The sequence below is a fragment of the Convolutriloba macropyga genome, chromosome 3, assembly GCF_964194025.1.
Source record: "Convolutriloba macropyga chromosome 3, txConMacr16.3, whole genome shotgun sequence".
NCBI classification, from domain to species: Eukaryota; Metazoa; Xenacoelomorpha; order Acoela; family Convolutidae; genus Convolutriloba; species Convolutriloba macropyga.
The window spans coordinates 36,108,813-36,128,217 of record NC_134470.1 but is presented as its reverse complement, the minus strand read 5'-3'; the positions used below and the strand labels follow the sequence as shown (position 1 = coordinate 36,128,217).

Here is a 19,405-nt window from a genome sequence, read left to right as displayed (position 1 = left end):
GTAGCGCTCGGAGGGCATTAAACGGCCGAGCAGCTCTCTTAGAGTCTTACGCTTTACTAGTCTCTAATTACGCGAATCACCAAAACTGTTTTGAGGAGACATTTTCAGGTGTGAGGGAGGCGGTTCTTAGTCTTAAAAAATTGACCCACACTCAGTCCACCCCCTTCCTCCTCATTCACTCATCCCCCCTTTCCCCTCCCCCGGTCACCCCGTCCACCCTCATCCAAGCTGCCGATTTCGACCCCCCTCTTGTTCAGCTCTCTACCCCTCACAACTCTACCCCCCATCGCTCTCCACCCCCCCCCCCCCCTCTGATGCTAGCATTCCTAAGCCCCTGCTGACTACTACCGAAACGAACCGCTCACCGATCGTTTGAGAGAAATTCGCCCGACGTTAGTCGGTTATGTTCTTCTAATCAGTCTTCTTTTTGTTTAGACACTGGAGTGTTGCAATAGAGGACCCTGGATGGGCTGGTGCCTGGTTCATTGGGTTCTTGCTCCAAGCTCTGCTGGCTCTCCTAATTGCCATTCCTCTCCTTGGCTTGCCCAAAAGCATCAAGGGTAATTTTTCATTTTGCCCGATTGTGCCAAATCTTTTTGCTTTTTTCATTATTAGTAATTTATGTTGCTTATTAAGAAATTACAGTAAATGTAACAATCAAAAAGATGTAGTAAAACATTGGTAAAAGGTTGTAAGCTTGTCTTCCTATTAAACAATCTGTCTCTTATCGGTCTTTTTGAAATAATTACTTCTTTTTATCGTTTTTGGAAAACTTTTGAAATGTTTTTAAAAATTTAATTTTGATTTCACATGGAGAATGATAAATTGAAAAACTAGGCAAGGTTCATGTGTTCATTGACTTCTGACGATCAACGTAGCTGCCTCACGCGATGTTGCAAATGGATTCGAACAAACTGGTAAAACCAATAGAAATCACTTACCGCCAAAGCTCACTTAGGAAGCCGTTGTATTACATGCGCCATTGTTAGTCTGGAGAGATAGAGAGAGACTAGGAACTTTAGTAATGGAAAAATGAGTTGCCAAAAACATAAAACAGAAATGGAATGCGTCATATACTTGAAAATAAAACATAATAAGAATGCGTACAAATTGTGTTTTAAAGTACCAGAGACAAAATATGCACATATATTCAACCAATCCTTCAGGACGTCCCTTAGAATACAAAAATGAGCAAGCAGTCAATTTTCGTTGATGTAGCTATTAATCAACTTTGAAAACAACAAAGTGAGCCGACTGAGCCGCAAAATTCAAACTACATAGTGCATAATTATAAAAAGAAACATTATCAAATATTAAGAATTGCTTTTCCGTACATTATACTTTTGATATAATATATATTTTATAAGAGAAACACCCAGAGGCGAACAAAATAAGTAAAAAGGGCCTATATTATAGGTTGCAGTTTTACATAAATTACAAAATTCAAAAACATTTCTTATTATTTTTGGATAAAATTGCTATAACAATTTTAGAGCCAACTCATAAACACCAACCTACAAAGTTGGCGGTCAATTGGCGAAAAATGATTACTTGCTGTTTTGATAACAGAAAAATTACCCTGTATTAAAAATGATCGGTATTTCTTGATTTCTGAAAATTTCCTCTGCATTATTAATTTTTGAAAAACCCTCTGTATGAGAAGTGATTAGTAATATTTACCTATTTATCCTTCAGCTGTTTAAACTAAACTGTTCAAAGTATGATGAATAAAATTTAAATAGTTTGTGAAATTTCCCACAGCTAATAGTAAAACAACTATTTCATTTTCCGAAACTCAATAGTGGGATTTGGGCGTCAAGTACAATTAGCTTTGAAGATGGATTAGTGATGCATTAACAAAAACAACGCCAAGTAGATAAATTGAAATTACCAAATACATCTTCATATGCCTCATTGAGGTATATGGTGACAAAAATTGCCACCATATTCTACAGCCTTAAACTCTCGTTTTCCAGAAAACACAAAATGAGGAATATGATGACAAAATATTTCGTCATATTCCACAAAATAAGCCATTAAATGTAATTTGTATTAATCTAGTTTACATTATATTTGTTATGACGATAGTCTGTAAGGTATAAACAACTGAAAAATTCTTTAATTGGAGATCATGATGGAAACTCAAAATCTGATAGAAAGAAGTGAACTAAAAAAAGAAAAGGTACATTAAAACTGGTGACTCATTATTTTTTTGTTAATTTAATTTCAATCTAAATCACGACTGATTCATCGCAAAAAAGTGACACTGGTTCCTGAAAGTTGCCAATGTTCTTCGCAATTTATACAAATTCTTTATACACTTTCCCTTTTTCTACAAGCTTAGATGACCAAAAGGAGTAACACTGCAGTGTAGTTCTTATTCCTCTGTTTTCGCTCAGCTGCGATAAAAACTAGTAAAAATGTCAAAATATATTTGTTTTCAGATTTTTAAGTATAAATTTGAATCAATTTTGTTTCAAAATTGCGTGGTTGCTTGGTTAAAGTTTTTATGACCGCAAAATTTTCCCGTATCGAAGATATTATACAAATGAATGTATGGACCTTACATTAACGTGTTTTGCAAAGGCTTAAGAGCGTGTTGTGATTTGTCTTCTCTTTAATCACATCAAAGTTTTTCTTTGTTGAAACTAATTTGCAATCAAAGATTATGCGTTACTGGCGAATTGATAAATTAGCAGTGCAAATAAAATGAGAATGAATTCATGTTTTGTAACAATGACTGATTCATTAAAAGACAAGCTCGTTATAAGCAGCATTATACGCATACTGTTTTTTTCAGAATTCTAGCTCGACTCTTCTTGGGCAGTTTTTTTTCCACTAACACTGAATGCGCGAGAATAACAAACCTTACTGCGTTTTATGGAGCCATTGCTATCATTTTATCCGATGAATAAATTATGCAACCTTATATAATCGAAGATAAAGAGTTGTCTGTGATAAAGAGTTGTCTATTTTTATCAAGTCTGTCTTGATAGTCGCAAACGCTCTTTTTAGCGATACGCAATTGAAAACTACAGAAAAATTACGTTTCGGGACACGTAACTCCATTTTATTAGGAAAATTGACAAAAATGTGAGACTTTCGAAATATTCATGAAAATATTATGATCCATAGATGGAAATATTGATTTTCTATTGATTTTCATCGATGGAAAGTTACGTTTTATGAAATTACACTGACCCATCGATGGATCTAGAAGTTACTATGAAATAACAATGATCAGTCGATGAAATTCACTGGGAGCCCAACCCGGGTGTTTACAAAAACTATTATCAGGCGACCGTTTGCGCAAGTTAGCCTTTTGCAACTCACAGGAAGACTGACAACTGTTGGTTTTCTAATTTTATCTATTTCTTATTAGACACATTGTTCTTCGCAATTTATACAAATTCTTTATACACATTCCCTTTTTCTACAAGCTTAGATGACCAAAAGGAGTAACACTGCAATTTAGTTCATATTCCTCTGTTTTCGCTCAGCTGCGATAGAAACTAGTAAAAATGTCAAAATATATTTGTTTTCAGATTTTTAAGTATAAATTTGAATCAATTTTGTTTCAAAAATGCGTGGTTGCTTGGTTCAAGTTTTTATGACCGCAAAATTTTCCCGTATCGAAGATATTATACAAATGAATGTATGGACCTTACATTAACGTGTTTTGCAAAGGCTTAAGAGCGTGTTGTGATTTGTCTTCTCTTTAATCACATCAAAGTTTTTCTTTGTTGAAACTAATTTGCAATCAAAGATTATGCGTTACTGGCGAATTGATAAATTAGCAGTGCAAATAAAATGAGAATGAATTCATCTTTTGTAACAATGACTGATTCATTAAAAGACAAGCTCGTTATAAGCAGCATTATACGCATACTGTTTTTTTCAGAATTCTAGCTCGACTCTTCTTGGGCAGTTTTTTTCCACTAACACTGAATGGGCGAGAAGAACAAACCTTACTGCGTTTTATGGAGCCATTGCTATCATTTTATCCGATGAATAAATTATGCAACCTTATATAATCGAAGATAAAGAGTTGTCTGTGATAAAGAGTTGTCTATTTTTATCAAGTCTGTCTTGATAGTTGCAAACGCTCTTTTTAGCGATACGCAATTGAAAACTACAGAAAAATTACGTTTCGGGACACGTAACTCCATTTTATTAGGAAAATTGACAAAAATGTGAGACTTTCGAAATATTCATGAAAATATTATGATCCATAGATGGAAATATTGATTTTCTATTGATTTTCATCGATGGAAAGTTACGTTTTATGAAATTACACTGACCCATCGATGGATCTAGAAGTTACTATGAAATAACAATGATCAGTCGATGAGATTCACTGGGAGCCCAACCCGGGTGTGTACAATAACTATTATCAGGCCACCGTTTGCGCAAGTTAGCCTTTTGCAACTCACAGGAAGACTGACAACTGTTGGTTTTCTAATTTTATCTATTTCTTAATAGACACTTACCCAACAACATTATGGCCCAGTCTTGTTTTGGGGAAAGAGTTATTTATGTTCAACAATCAAGTCATTTTGTTCGGAAAAAATTGCAGAATAACGCTTTTATGGTTTGAACTTTTATCCAGGATCAGATCCCAAAAATTCCTTTCCAGCTTCGGCAACTACCTCTACTACGACTGCTACCCCAAGCACAGGTCTGGTAATACTAGTCGAGAGGGCTACTGATATAGAAGTCTTGCCTTTTCATGATCATTAGTGTAGCTCTATCAGTCAACACAGCCTGTTTGAGACTCATTAGATTAATGCCATAACTGTGTTCTGATTGGTTTGTTTGATTGCTCATAGCTCTAAAAGGAACATCACCAAGGTAATCAATAGTAAAATTTTTCAAGACATGATGTTAACCCAATGCGAAGCTCAACCCAATCCATGATGTTTAATTTTAACTGATTTGATATTGAAGATCTTTTGATCGTTTACTGATGTCCTGTACATGGAATTAGCGAAATATCATTAGATTTTAGTGAAAGATCTTAACATTAGTGAAAATATATAAAATTGGAGCAAATTCAATTTACTTTCCAAATAATTGCTCTCAAACAAAATTTGTAGCAATTATATTAGTCCTGTGGTCTTTTTATGCTATTTTTCGCTTGACTGATTTTTCGTCTGACGCATTTGACCTTTCCATTTGACATTTCCCACCACCTTCTTTCCCCGGAGCCTAGTTTCACTCGTTTCCACGCATGCTTTCACCTCTAACCTTAAAACATGGGTCGCGGAAAAGCCCGACAAAATCGGGTATGTATACTCCATTTTTTGGACAATGGCCACATAATGGACTTTTACTACCACAATCACTTTTTCTATTCAACTAGTCTATGGTTTGACTTTAAAAATTCTGGCATCCTGGCCGTAAAACTTTTTTTTTCGTATTTACTCCACTTTTTATCGTAAACTTCTGAAAATTTGTTAGCAAAATTCTATTAAAAACAAAAATTTATCTAGATGACGTTATGAGGGCTGAACTGTCGGATTTAAGAGACGAGCAGAATTACTGGTATTAGTGAGTGTATTCCTTTTTGAAATTTTCATAAATGGTAAAGGGTTTTGGAACGAAATTAACGAAATTGATTTTATTCGTCTTACGAATCACGTTAGCGAAACCCGCTTGATATTGGGTTAACACAATTAAAAGATGATCAAACGCTATTGGTTAATCAGCAATTTTTGATATCCGTATCTTTGCCAATTTGACCCTGGTAGCGTTACATAGATTTGCAATTTTCTAGCAAAATAATGTACTACTGTAATCAGTTGGCTCCCATCTTCAGGAAAAAATTTTTAACTAATCTTTTTGAAGGGGGCTAAAATTGTCACTGTTTGTGTTTTTCTTTAAAACCACCTCCTGTTTTGGCTCCAAAATAAATGCTTTCAAAATTTTTTGAAGGAAAAATGAATGGAAATGGCAGTTTTTTTGGGCACCGTTTTAATTGAGTTAGTTGATGCTGATAGTTTGGTGAGCTGACACCCCTTTCAACAAAATATGGAGATCTTTAGTTGCTGGCAAATTTATCAGTTTTTTCCTAGACGAATATGACAAAGCATTTTTTTCTCTCAAAGTTTTTTTCCATTGAAAAAAGTTCTAGTTCTCCTGAACTTTGGGTTCTGAGATTTTGAAACAAAACAGACTTGTCAGCAATTACGTGTGTAAAAAGCGGGGAGCGTGGCGGGTTTGCACAGCTGTTATTTTGCTTTTATCTCCTGCCTTATAACACGGCCATGAAAGTTGCTTCTCTTGTCTTTGAAAATGAGCAGAGCAGACTCAGAAATAGTTTTCATCTCGAAAATTAAAACGCTATGTCGTCAATGGGGATTCTGCTCTGCCTCGTTTCGCGACTTCTCATAACCAAGAGCAAGAAAGCAACGATTTTGATGAATTATGTGAGCAATATCACTATAGATGATTATGCACCGCTATCCGCTCCAATTTTCAAAGAGGCAAGTTTGTGGTTTGCGATTCAGTGCGAAGCTTGATAGTGTTTTAACCGTTGCATTTGCTATAGCCTTTTGTGCGAGCGGGAAACAAACTTCATCCTGAACAAAGTGCAGCTTCATTACTGCTAGGGACAAGTTTAAATAGAATATAGGGTTCTATTAAATCAGTCTGTTTTTGCTTTTCTTTTTCTCTAAATTAGTTACTAATTGAGGTTGATTTGGGCAAACTTAATCAATTTTGATTGAAATTGAATGAATTTGGTAGTTTTCAGTCCCATATTTTATTCAGATTTGCTAGGCATGAAAATGGGGTAACTTGTTTAATGGTTGATGTCAGCAACCACCAATTAATAATTGAAATTAACGAATCTAACTAGAATTGGAACCAACAATTTCGAAGCCCAGAAATTTAATCTATTAACAAGACTAGACATTTCCCTGGCCAACAATTTGAAACGCTGCGAATCAATTGATTCACCTGATCTTAGAGTTTGACGACTGAGATTACGAGAAGGGTGTTCGGCGTGATGCGAATGTTAAGACATGTTTGTATCTCAGAACTTTAACTGTAAGGAGATTTATTATTTCTTAGGTGCTGACGAGATAGAACGAGTAGATGAAACTGCAGTTCGACCAGGAGACGAGAAAGCCAAAAAGACCTCGTCTGTTGGGTTCCGCGACATCAAGCAAGCCCTGAAATCTCTGCCAAAATCTCTCATGTCTCTTGTGAAAAATGTGACCTTTATGTTGTTGATCATGCATGGGGTGTGTGCGTACCTGGTGATCAGTGGTCTGGCTACTTTTTTGCCCAAATACTTTGAGAGCCAGTTTGGGTTGTCATCAAGTGACTCTGCATTCATGGTCGGTAAGTCAGTTGACTGCTCAATTGAACTTGAGCAATTTTTTCATTTGTTACCGCTTGGACAGCCCCAAAGCAAACAATATATCATCATAACTTATCAATATGGATTATTTGAGCTCTGACGTCAGGTAACCATGAAAACTATAATCGATATCTCTTAGTTAATATTATAATAAATAACCCATTAAATCTACGGGAGAGTGCTGGCAATTGATCAGCAACTTCAGTAACTTTTGGTTTTTTGGATGATCACTGAAGGATATTTCTCCAAGGCTTGTCAGCATGAATTGTTTTGTTAACTGATAGTCAAGGTCACTACCATTGACACTTAAAACTATACAAAGAGCCTTCAAAACGCTCGCTAAAACGTCTTTTTGCAATCTATCTGGATAAAAAATATATAGAAAATCGAATAGATATAAATTAACACGGAAAAGGCATTTAACGATGCCGATTTTGATCATCAGAATTGCATCACATAGATGCTATGTACACTTTCAGTCAATGCTTAACACCTCAAGCAGCCAATCAAACCTGATCTCAGATAATGTCGCTCAACTCGTGTGACTCTTAAACAGACTCAGTGTCTTGTATCTTTGGAGTTCTGACAAAATTCTATACTGCTACAGGAAGTCTGGCGATTCCGGCGGCTGCCATTGGGACTCTTGGCTCTGGGATATTCTTGAAGCACAAGGACTGGCCCTGTATCAAAGTGATGAAGTTCGGACTGTGTGTCCAGATGTTGGCCATCCCATTTCTCTCCTTCTTCCTATTCTCCTGTCCCAGATACAACCTAGCTGGACTCAATGCTGACTACAACAAGTGAACACTTTATTAATTTCCCGTTTTTTTATTTGAAATATTTTTTAATTGCTTTAACATTTTGGCGAAAATATCACGAATATTCGCATGACTCATCTCAACATAAAAAAAAATTCCGTTGATAATCGTTGGATGATGATCTCAAATACAATAATAGACGTCTCGTGATTTTATGTATCATATAAATTGAAATGGGGCTCATATGTACCTCTATATTCATTGAAATAATTTTTAATTTGCAGACTTCGAATTCTTTAATTTCTCCCCTTCAAAACGTAATTATATGGATTTGTACTGACAACCATTGCTATCACGTTATGATGATCGAATGAATGGACTTTGGTCTAGTGCATTATGTGCTTCATTACAGACTGTTGCTATGTTCATATTGGCAATTTTAGGGATATTAGATTCTACTTACCAAAGAGGTTTAACATTATCTCATATTTGCCTTAACGCTCTCTCCAATATAATAGGACAAGGAGGCTCGGTAATGCGCGTTCGTAAATGATGTTCCGACCCCGCCCATCCCACGTTTTGATTTAATAGTCTACCAAATGAGGAAGAGAAAGAAATGGTTCAAAAAAATCACATATCTTTCAACAAACAATTAAGTGAAAAAAGAATGCTGGATTAGAGAGCCGACGAGACTTGCCATCAATGAGAATACTGGACAAGACACACACAAAAGCAAATAATAGCAAACTTTAATTACGACCAAAACTCGATGACTATATTTAAAAAACAGAAAGTAACAAAATGAAAAAGGAATCCGATGAAAACCGATCTAAACAAATTAACTTGTACTTCATTAGATGTTTATTGGATAAGATATAAGACCTCTCAATAAGGCGACTCGATGACAGGCCGACAAAGAAGAGCAAAAGGGACAAAGATCAAAAATAAGTTTCACTTTTTGAAAACAACCAATTTCAAATTGATTGAAACTACTTCATATCAACTCGGCTCATTAGGAAGGCTAATTTATTCGTCACAGGAAGCAATTTGGACTTGTCGTTATCCGCAATATGTCGGACGACTGCAAAAAGAACAGAAAAAACGGAACAAAAACAAACGAATTGAACAAGAACGCGATGCAGCAACCGTTGGAACCACGGGCTATTCATGGAGAAAATAAAATACCGTTCATTTGTCGCTCTTTCGACGCCAATTGGGCCACCCCTTTAGTGTGATAATGTGGGAGAAAAACAAAAAAACTCGAAATGAGCGAATACCCAAAAATCAGACTTTTCTTATGAAAATGCGTAGTACCGAAGCCAAGATACCATTAGTTAAAAATTAAACGTTTATAAAGATTGGATCATAGTTTGCAGAAAGTAGGATGCAACATGTCGTTACAGAGACCGAGCTACAAAACTGAAAGAAGTAATATAAAAGTGAAAAAGATCAAAAATCCACTGATTTTTCTTTTAATTTTCAAAAGTTCAAATAAACCATAATCTTTCAACTTAAAACAAAACAGATCAATTTGCAACTGCTCAGGCCAGGAATCCAGTTGTGCTTGTTATTATTGAGACCAAATCATATGACGACAAAAAAAGCAAATAGGGACAGAACTCAAAATTTCACAAACAATACATCGAAGCCACAATGTTGAAGCCACTATATCTATCAAACAATAAAAACCGTTAGAACTTTAAATTGACGAAAGCGATTAACTGGATTTGCATTGGTCACTTCTGATTTTGATTGGGTCTTCTCGGTAAAGGTTGCTTATTAAAAGGACAAAAAAATAACCTCAAATTTTGACCTATAAACTCACGAATTTCTTATGAAAACTCTCGAATTTCATAGGAAAACATATTTCTAAGCTCTATAGAAATCTGTCAAAAATTAACCAACAGCAAAAAACATTTTTAGAGCAACAGAAAATGAATAAGCTCTGTCAATAAAAAGAATTTGTTATTGTAGACGACAAAGAAAACAAAAATGAGAAATAACAAAAAATTTTTCTTTAAAAATATTAATCGAAAATCTTTAAAACCGTCAGCTATGAAATGAAATCAGGAAAGAGATTCAGTTAAACAACAGTGGAAGCAAGCAAGGCGTTTGATTGTCAGAAATATGCCGAACGACAACAAAAATAACGCAATTTAGAGGCAAAAACAAAAAAATCTCTAATATTTTTGGGAGAGCACGGATGCGCAGCCGTTTAAATTATAGGCTATTCAGTGAAGTCTTGACAAAGGTTCTTTGGCGCATTCCTTTAATGCCAGCTGCAAATATCTTTAATGTAAGCCAACGGAAGTTTTACTTGATAAGATTAGTTGAAAAGGGATTAAACGACAACCTTAAATATGCAATTCAGGAAATTTTTATGAAATTCCGTAGTATGAAAGTCAAAAAAACATTACTTAAAAATAGAACCACTATAAAAAGTATTTCTGCTTCATTGGAATAATTTTTGCCCAGCATAAATTAAGACTAAGCTATATGTAGACAGAAAGAAGATTAAGAAATGACAAATTTCAAAACTTCACTAACATTCTCTTAAAACAAATATATTATAAGTGCCTCTTATGCCTCCTATACGTCCTAAGAGGCACTAGATAACAACTGAATGCAATGTATAGAATATCTTGCAGCTCCTTAGGAACCCAACTGAATCTTTAATTGATAAAACGTAGTCATGAGACAGCAAAAGAATGACAAATGATTCCAGAACAAAAAGAAATCGTTTAAAGTTTACAAAAATACATATTCAAAGCCATAAAACTATGAGTTTTCCTCTGAATATGGCCTTATATTGTTTTATATAGAATTTGTCATTGATTGGGCCGTGATTTGAAACAATTCTTATGAGTAATCAACATAAAAGAAAACAAAACTGCAAAAACAAGACCGCGACCTTGTTTAACCTGAATAATTATTGATTGAAAGAGATCACGAGGAGTTGAAACAAAGCCCTGAATTTTCCAGCGTTCAACAGAAACAAATAATTATTCCATATGTTTGAAGAATAGATCAATTAGCAACTGAAATATTTCATTAAACCAGAAATAAATCATGCATTTTTATAATTATTAGGATTATTTTTCGAAAAACTAACAAAATTTTACTTCCAGAAAACTCCTATAGAAAGCAAATGTACAGCTATTTTTTGGAGTTTTCAAAGATTGTGGCAGCAGATGTAAAGTCTCTACTTCCTGCAAATTTCAAAGAAATAGGAAACAAAAGCCTATTTGGAGCCTTTGTTGATTTAAAAAAGTATCAAATTCGAAAACTTTACAAGAAATATTAGTAAAAAAACTCGGATAAAACAAATTGGAGAGCCTTCTCTATCCTTAGCCGTAAAACGAATAACAGTTTGCAAAAAAATATTAACAACTTTTAACAAAATTGTCGAAAATTTGGTCGAGAATTGCGGAAAAGTTAATAAAAGCTGCGGAATTCACTCTACTTTTCTCAAAAGTTCAAAATTCGATAACTCCCTATCAAAAAATCTTTTTAACTCCACATTCTACGCTGTACGAGCTTTCTAATGATACCAGTTTCAACCTTCTACGATGAATGTATGGATCGGCCAAAACTCTCTGAACAAAAAAAACATTTGAGTATATAAATCCTCCCCCACAAGTGGGTCGTAACAATTATTACACCCTTGTTTAAAATATAAAGCCTTAACTCTCTCTCTTTTTGAAACACTCTCTTCAACATATTCTATAAAATGAAATTCACATACAAAATTGAAATAAAATTACTTGCCTTTCAAAAATGCCAATAACTGCATGCAAAAGAGTGTAATGTTTACCGACTTATTTTTTCATAGTTTCGGTATTGCATCATTAATAATTTTGTACAGTAAATTAATACAACAGTACATTATTATTTCTCTTTACGTTAATGAAACACTTCAATTTATGTTTTCCTTATTCTTATAAACGATGCCTGTGCTTTATAGAAAAGATTTTAGTAGTAATTATCAGGTAGATCAGGCGAATCTTTTCCGTTTATGCCCCCTTACGTTATGCGCCCCCAGTTACAGAACACGTGCCATTACTTAGTCAATACTATGTTAAAATATGGCCCGTGCGTGGGGGTGTTGCAAATAATATGCATCCATATATGCAAATAATATGCATCCAAAGAATAAGCTGGGGGGGGGCACAAACGGAAAAGATCCGAGAACGCAAGTGTTTGCTCCAAACAAGTCATCGGAAATTTTTCAGAGTGTTCGGTTGCAAATGTGTTCGTGCTCTTAAATATGATAGGTCAGTCAAAAGAGTAGAAAAACCAGTGGTTTGTAGGCGTTTTTGTTGCATAGTTCGATTATAGGAGAACTTGAACCAAGCTTTTGACTATTTTTTTGTATAATTTTTTACTCGTTTCTTTTTTTCATCTTTGCGATCAAATTAAGGAACATTTTATTTAATTGCTCTCTCGATCGAAGTTTGAAGCAATTATTATAAATCGGTCTTTTTCTGCAAAACTTTTGCCTGATTCTTGTAACATTTATCTCCTATTTTCCCCCACACTATATTTCCATATTTAATGCGGTGCTGCTAAAATGAGTAATATGACCAATCATTTTTACTTCCATTGTTGTAGTGTTGTACGTACATACTTTTATAATGCCCTTCCCAATCACTCGCTTAGATTAAACATCCGTGCACAAGCTGCTGTGTAAACCTGAAATATTTTTTCCACTTTTGCTAGATATTTACCTTCAAGTAAAATCATCTTATTAAACACAAACATTTTTCAAACAGAATTGGAACTTAGAAATAAAAAGATAAGAATCTTAGTCTAAGAATAATCCAAACGAGTTAAAACTAAACAGCACCGAAACGGCAAGTACAACTGGTGCGACCAGTGAGGCACTGATAAAACGCACTGTACGACGGTTCGGATTTTCAAGTTTTATAAACGAAACTTATACGATTAAAACTTGTCTCTGGTGACATGATCACCACAAATCACAAGTTGTGTATGAACACAACTAAAAACAACTAAAAGGCAACTTTTGCTACGGATATGACCCGTTGTTACAAAAAGTAACAAAATAATTGAAACGCACAAAAATTTTTTTTTGTGAATACTTAGGTTCATAAGATTGTACTGATATAGTATTCCTGGACAAAGTGTGAGTTCTAAGGCGAATCCACCAAAGATCCAAAACACATTCACTAAATTTACAGCCTATTGATAAAAATAATCAATTTCCGTGTTGTTTCTCCTGACTAATTTCAATTTCACTTTAAAACTTAACAACTTTTTAATCTTTTCTTTAAATTTTTAATCTGAACCCCTAACATAACAAAAATCCTTGTTCTTTTGAAGCCTGTGGCTAGTTAAACACTTCTATCTAAATTTTATTTCACTGTTTGACTTAAACCTGACTAACTATAGACCAATTAAACGCAAGTTATTCCGTTCTTTTGCAGTTTTAAACTAGTTGAACGTTGTAGTAACTTGCTTGTAACTTTAAGCCATGCCTTATATCATACTTTAAACTGCTTTAACATCACTTTAAACTACATTTGAGTTTGTCTGTTCTTTCGAAGTCCTGAACTAGTTGAACAAAACTCACCTGACTTAACCCTTAATTATTTCTCCGTGTTGTCGAAAGTTCCTTCGCAGTCCCAGACTAGTTGAACAAGTAGCCAGTTTCCTTTTAATAATCTTTAATTATTGATTGTACCCATAATTCCCCTTCAATTGTATAAAGCCCGCAACTCTGTTACTCTTGACATGGCACAAGCGGTGGCATATCCAGATATTGCTCTGGAGAAAATTACAGGGCTAGATTCGAGCGAAGACACTCAACCCTTTATTGATTTTATAGAGAGGAAGATCGTATTCACTCTTAGCCTTAGACCAGACGATGCGGATGAGCAAGAACTGTTTGACCATAGGCAAAAACAGCTTTTCGGTTCAGTGCTGCGTGGTCCCTGCTCAAGATTGGTTTGGAGGTCTAAACGCAGCAATTGCGTGGAACGACCTAAGTACAAAATTCATAAACCGCTTTACAGACGGTAAAGACAAGTACCTCCAGCAATTTGAAGCTGAATCTCTCAAGAGACAAGATAATGAGCCCTTCATATACAGAATGACACTAAGATAAGGGCTGGTCGGGTCTTGGATCTTACGAACGCGCTCAGAAATACGAAGATTTTTTTGCGTGGACTCGCTCCAGCTGTCTTTAGAAAAATGCATACCGTCTCTTAATTGAAAATCCCGCCGTAACCTGGCAAGCTCTAAATAAAAACCTCAGGTATAGCTTGAGTACCAGTATGACTGCAGTCCAAAGTGGATTATCTTTTTCACGGTTAGCTAACGTTGAATAACAACTTAAAAAGATGACCGAGTTATTGCAAACAAACAGAAAAATTAATGTTCCTTATAACCCAAATGAGCATCGAATGAGACAAAATAATACCAGGATCTGTAAAAATTGCAATGAGAATAACCAAACAATTAAATACTGTGATAAACTTTAAAAGTCAAAAGAGCGTAGCCGACGATCTCCCCAGTACTCAGAAAAGTACTCTGACAAATATCCAAGCAGACGGCCACGAGGGCAATCATCGAGCAATAACTATCAAAGATCAGATAGATCCAGAAATTCTTCACCTTCTCGATACGATTCCAGAGGGCAAAACTCTCCTTATGACCGGAGGTCACAAAACACTAATGACCACGACCGCAACAGAGGAAGATTCTCAAAGGATACAAGAAGAAGACAAAAACGATTATGATAATCGTGGATACTCTGGCAGTAATCGCAGATCTGACAACCAAGCGACAAAGCCCCTATCTGTGAAATCAGCCACGATCTCGATCTCAAGATTGGCAATATTCTCGACGTAGGTCACCGCAACAGTACGACCGGTCACGGTGGTCCAGTGTGCCCTTTGACCAGCGAGAATAAACAAACGCAATGTTTGAATACATCAAAACAAAATCCCCGTCAAACAACTCCAAACAAGCTGAGAAAGCGATTAGTTCTTCAAAAAGTCAACATAAACAGCTATTTATTGATCTAGTGCGATTTGACTTGAGAGATAAAGAAAAAACCGGCATAGACGCCCAATTTCTTGTAGATACCGGCGCAACCTGCTCTATGATAAACTACCTACTTATAACGAACTTGCAAAACTGCAAAATCTAAAACCTGTTAAAATGGCTGGCTGTACGTACCTGTGGTATAAATGGGGACGGATTAGACAACCTCGGTTTTGGTTAAATCATCTCTTATTTCGATATTGAGGGAAAATACCCAATTCGCCATAAAGTTTGGATCTTTGAGCCAGGAGGCACCGAGTATAACAAATTGGGAATTGATTTCTTTTCCCAAATTGGGGAGTCGCACAAGTTTTCCGATCTTGCACTTTCCTTGGAAGCCTATCCTGGACAATGGGTGGCAATGAGCCCAAAAAGTGATAAAAAATTTCCCTTCATCATTGATGTTAGACGGTTTGGTTTTCCCGATAACATAGCGATTGCACCAAATTCCACAAGAGTTGTATCCATTTACCCTCAAACAACTCCTAAAGTTTTCTCCAGGAACCATGTTCAGATTACACAAAAGTGTTCGAGATGCCGGAGTCTATACTTTCAATGTTTATTGTAGATCGCCATATAGTCAGATACCTATAATTTTAAATAATCCAAACTCATATAAAATAATTCTACCGTCTGAGAATTTTGGTTATGCTGTGTTGGATATAGATCGCAACCAAAACAATTCAACGATGTATTCAATCACTAACAACATTGCTTTCGTCGACGAGCTCAGAGACATTTATCTTTAATTCGAAGAACATTTTGAAGTGAGCAAGGTCTCACAAACTGTCTATGACGACAAAAATTTGGATACGTTTGATTGTGAACAGACCGAATTGGGTACTGATTTCTCCGCGGAGTCCAAATCTCTCAGACCACAGGCGGAAATCAACAATCCAGTTAATCGACCAAAACAGTTACCATCAGAATTCTTTAAGAAATTCCATCCTGAAGATTAAGATTCTTGAAAAAGTTTGAATTTAGTGAAACCAAACTAACAGACGATGAGCTCCATCTCCTCTTTCGGATTCACTTTCAAGCGTGGCTTCTATGGTCACTGCGGCCTGCCAAATTTCCTTAGTTGAATCAGGACTATACAGTTCGCTCCGTTAATCAAACGCAAGAAAGCGATAACCTATATTGATGATACGTTAATGGAAGCTGACACTAAATCAGAAATGACGAATATCATTCAAGAGAACCATCGTCTACTTAGGGCATCAGGACTAAAAACGGCACCTGAGAAAACAAAGTTGTTTCCCAGAAAAGTACAAATTCTAGGGCATGTCGTTTCACAAGATGGTATTCAACCAGTTGCGAAGAAAGTAGCTGCCCTCAAAGTTTTGAAGTCTCCAGAGAACAAAAGAGATGTCATGCGTGTGTTAGGTTTTCTCGGATTATACAGTAAGTATATTAAAATGTGCATGTAGACTCAAAGCCCTTCCATGAACTAACACGCGATAATGTACCATTTGAGTGAACTGTCGAACATGAAAATTTTTTCAACGATTTGAAAGACAGAATTCTTGCTATGCCCAGTGAACGTTATCCAATCCACATCCAAGAACACTCCACGAGTGTGGGAACAGTTTGTATCCTAGAGTTCCTTTTCCTTCAAGAGTTCCCAGAAGGAAAAAGAATTGTGTCGTTCAATACAAGGATATTTAACAAATCAGAACAAAAGTTGTCCACAATGCAGCGAGATCTCTGTGGAATAGTTTCGGCCTTACAAACTTATGAACATTTGATTATCGGCTCCCCCTTTCCCGTTTATGTCTGCTGTGATCACAAATCAATAGTTTACCTTTGGGCAAGACGTGGAAAGCTATCGCATCTGCTTTTCGTTATCAGTTGATCATAACTCAGTTCCAGAATTTGAAAACTATCTGGACCCCACGTAAGAACCTCGCTTTCCCGACGTATTAAGTCAAAACTTGTCTCCAAAGAAAATTAAAAAACAGCAATTAAGACATAAGCGCATCCCAAAGGAGATTATATTTCTCGTCGAGAATGGAAAAGAGATCAAGTATTTCATCAACCACGATGATAGCGAAGCACGGTCTTCCTATGTTTTCTCTCCTATAAATTCTCATTAAAATAATACCACTCGACAAATTATTTTTAGTAACATAATGGAACACTCCGAACAACAGGAGTACCGAAAAGATAGCTTACACTCCATTACCGATTTGAATCTTTGCTTCCAACAAGGAAGGCATATCAATCAGCAACGGAAACTAAGTTTCAGCTCAACAGATAGTGAATCTGATTCATCGCTTGATTACTCCGAAGTCGACGTGAATGACACAGCGAGCAATGTTTTTTTTTGATTCAGAGTCCGATACAGGAGAAATTGATGAATATACCTTATACCTTAGCCAATATACAAATTGACAATCAGTTTCTAAATGAAGTCAAGGATCTTCAATAAGTGCAGGGAACACTGAACTAAATGATATTGAAAACGCGTTTGTAGCAATCATTGTTGACCTAAAGTTTTATTATAAGAGGTTCGAATGCCTGGCCATTGAACCAGATACGCATCTGGTGGTGTTTAAAGAACCAAACCATATGTCTTCTGACTTGAACAAAAAAATTTGTTTGCCCCGAAGTTTATTCCTCATTGTTTTTGCCCTTGCACATAATCACCCCTTAGCTGGTCATAGGGGTGTAGAAAAGACACCTCAAACTTTGAACGGATACTTTTACTGGTCTGGAAAACAAAAATTTATCCAAGCACTTGTTAATGATTGCCTTATTTATCAGAAAAACAAGCACAAACCCAGTCGACAAAACCGAGCACCCCTTGAAAATTTGAATGATGACATCCTATTCCTAATGCACACGGTGCATTTAGATCAGAAGAAAGGTCCTCTCAACCCTTCTAGCAAAGACAGAAAGCATTGTCTTGTTGTTGTGGATGCATTCGCACGCTTCAGACAAGTTTAGGCGGTTAAATCAAACTCAATTTCAAATACTATCAAAGCCCTTGAAAAGTTCATTACATCATTTGGAATACCCTAAACGTTGGTATACGACCGAGGCACTGCCTTCATGAATCACGACTTCACACATTGGCTAAACGAAATGGGAATAATACATGCATCCAGAACAGCCTACTCGCCATGGACCAATGGCAAAGTAGAAATTCAAAACAAGCATCTTGGTCGATACTTCAGGCAATTCATCTCTGACCAGGGGACAAATTGGTCCGAACTGGTAGATAATTTTTTGTTGGCTTATAATACATCCGTTAATTACGGAACGGGTCAAACTCGTATCAGATTGTCTTTGGTCAAAAACCACAGATCCCATTGTCAATGAAGTTGGGACTTACTAGAAAAGACCTGAATTGTTCGGCTCAATTTTGGGAAGGTTTGCCTTCCCACCAGCATTCTGAAACCTTAAGGACAAACAATGCAGTAAATCCACTCATACTTAAACCATCATCCTGAAATTTAATTCACCGTGAGAATAAATTCAAAAACACCTATGCAAACGCATATTTCACCTGAATAAACAAACAAGATTCATCACATTTATACGAAACAGACGCAAGTTAGGTCAACCCTTTCAAGTAGGACAAAATGTTCCTCTTGAGAACCACACAGTAGATAGGTGAAAGAGTCAGAAACTCAGTGCTCTACGCATGGGACCGTTCACTGTATTTAAAGCAATCGCCAAGGTTAACTACGAAATCACTTTGGATGAAGATAATTCGGTGCAGAAAATGGTCCATAGGAATCACCTGATTGAATATTACCCAAAAGAGGAAACCCTGCCTGAGTTGATCTCAAATTACTGCCCATTAGATGATAAATCTAAAACATTTTATCAAAACTTCAATGCGGAAAGAGAGAGAAAGCTGAATAAAATTCTAAACAATGGCTCCTTCAAACCATTTGACCACGTGGAAATACCACCACCAATTCTTGAACCTAGGACACAAATTGAACATCTGGGGATAGACAACTCACTTAATGAGAAAAGTAAGTCGACTCCTGAGACGCACAGTGTTCAGAGACCAATCGTTTCTCATCAAGATCCAAATGAAGGATCAGCTGCTACTAGAAATGCGAGTCAGTCACCAGGTTGCATTCGTAACAGATAACTTGGCCGAGGCCTTCGTGCCATAGGTCGACATAACTATTATTATCCATCAACACAAAAAGAAAACCTCAAAGAGTGCAGGGAAACTGAACCAATGAGTCAC

At 36.0% G+C, this 19,405-nt stretch overlaps 1 protein-coding gene across 3 annotated transcripts in view; it reads left to right on the top strand.

Moving 5' to 3' along the window:
* The window catches only part of LOC142336171 (solute carrier organic anion transporter family member 4A1-like), an 81,364-nt gene that overhangs the window by 34,256 nt on the left and 27,703 nt on the right, over positions 1–19,405 (top strand). The window contains exons 8-11 of one of the 3 annotated variants that reach the window (XM_075384791.1): positions 436–560; positions 4,637–4,678; positions 7,075–7,347; positions 7,974–8,166. In XM_075384791.1, coding sequence (XP_075240906.1) covers positions 436–560; positions 4,637–4,678; positions 7,075–7,347; positions 7,974–8,166 — 633 coding nt within the window. Of the gene's footprint in view, positions 1–435; positions 561–4,609; positions 4,679–7,074; positions 7,348–7,973; positions 8,167–19,405 lie in introns of all 3 variants that reach the window. The other 2 variants (XM_075384790.1, XM_075384792.1) reach the window with 2 other exon arrangements.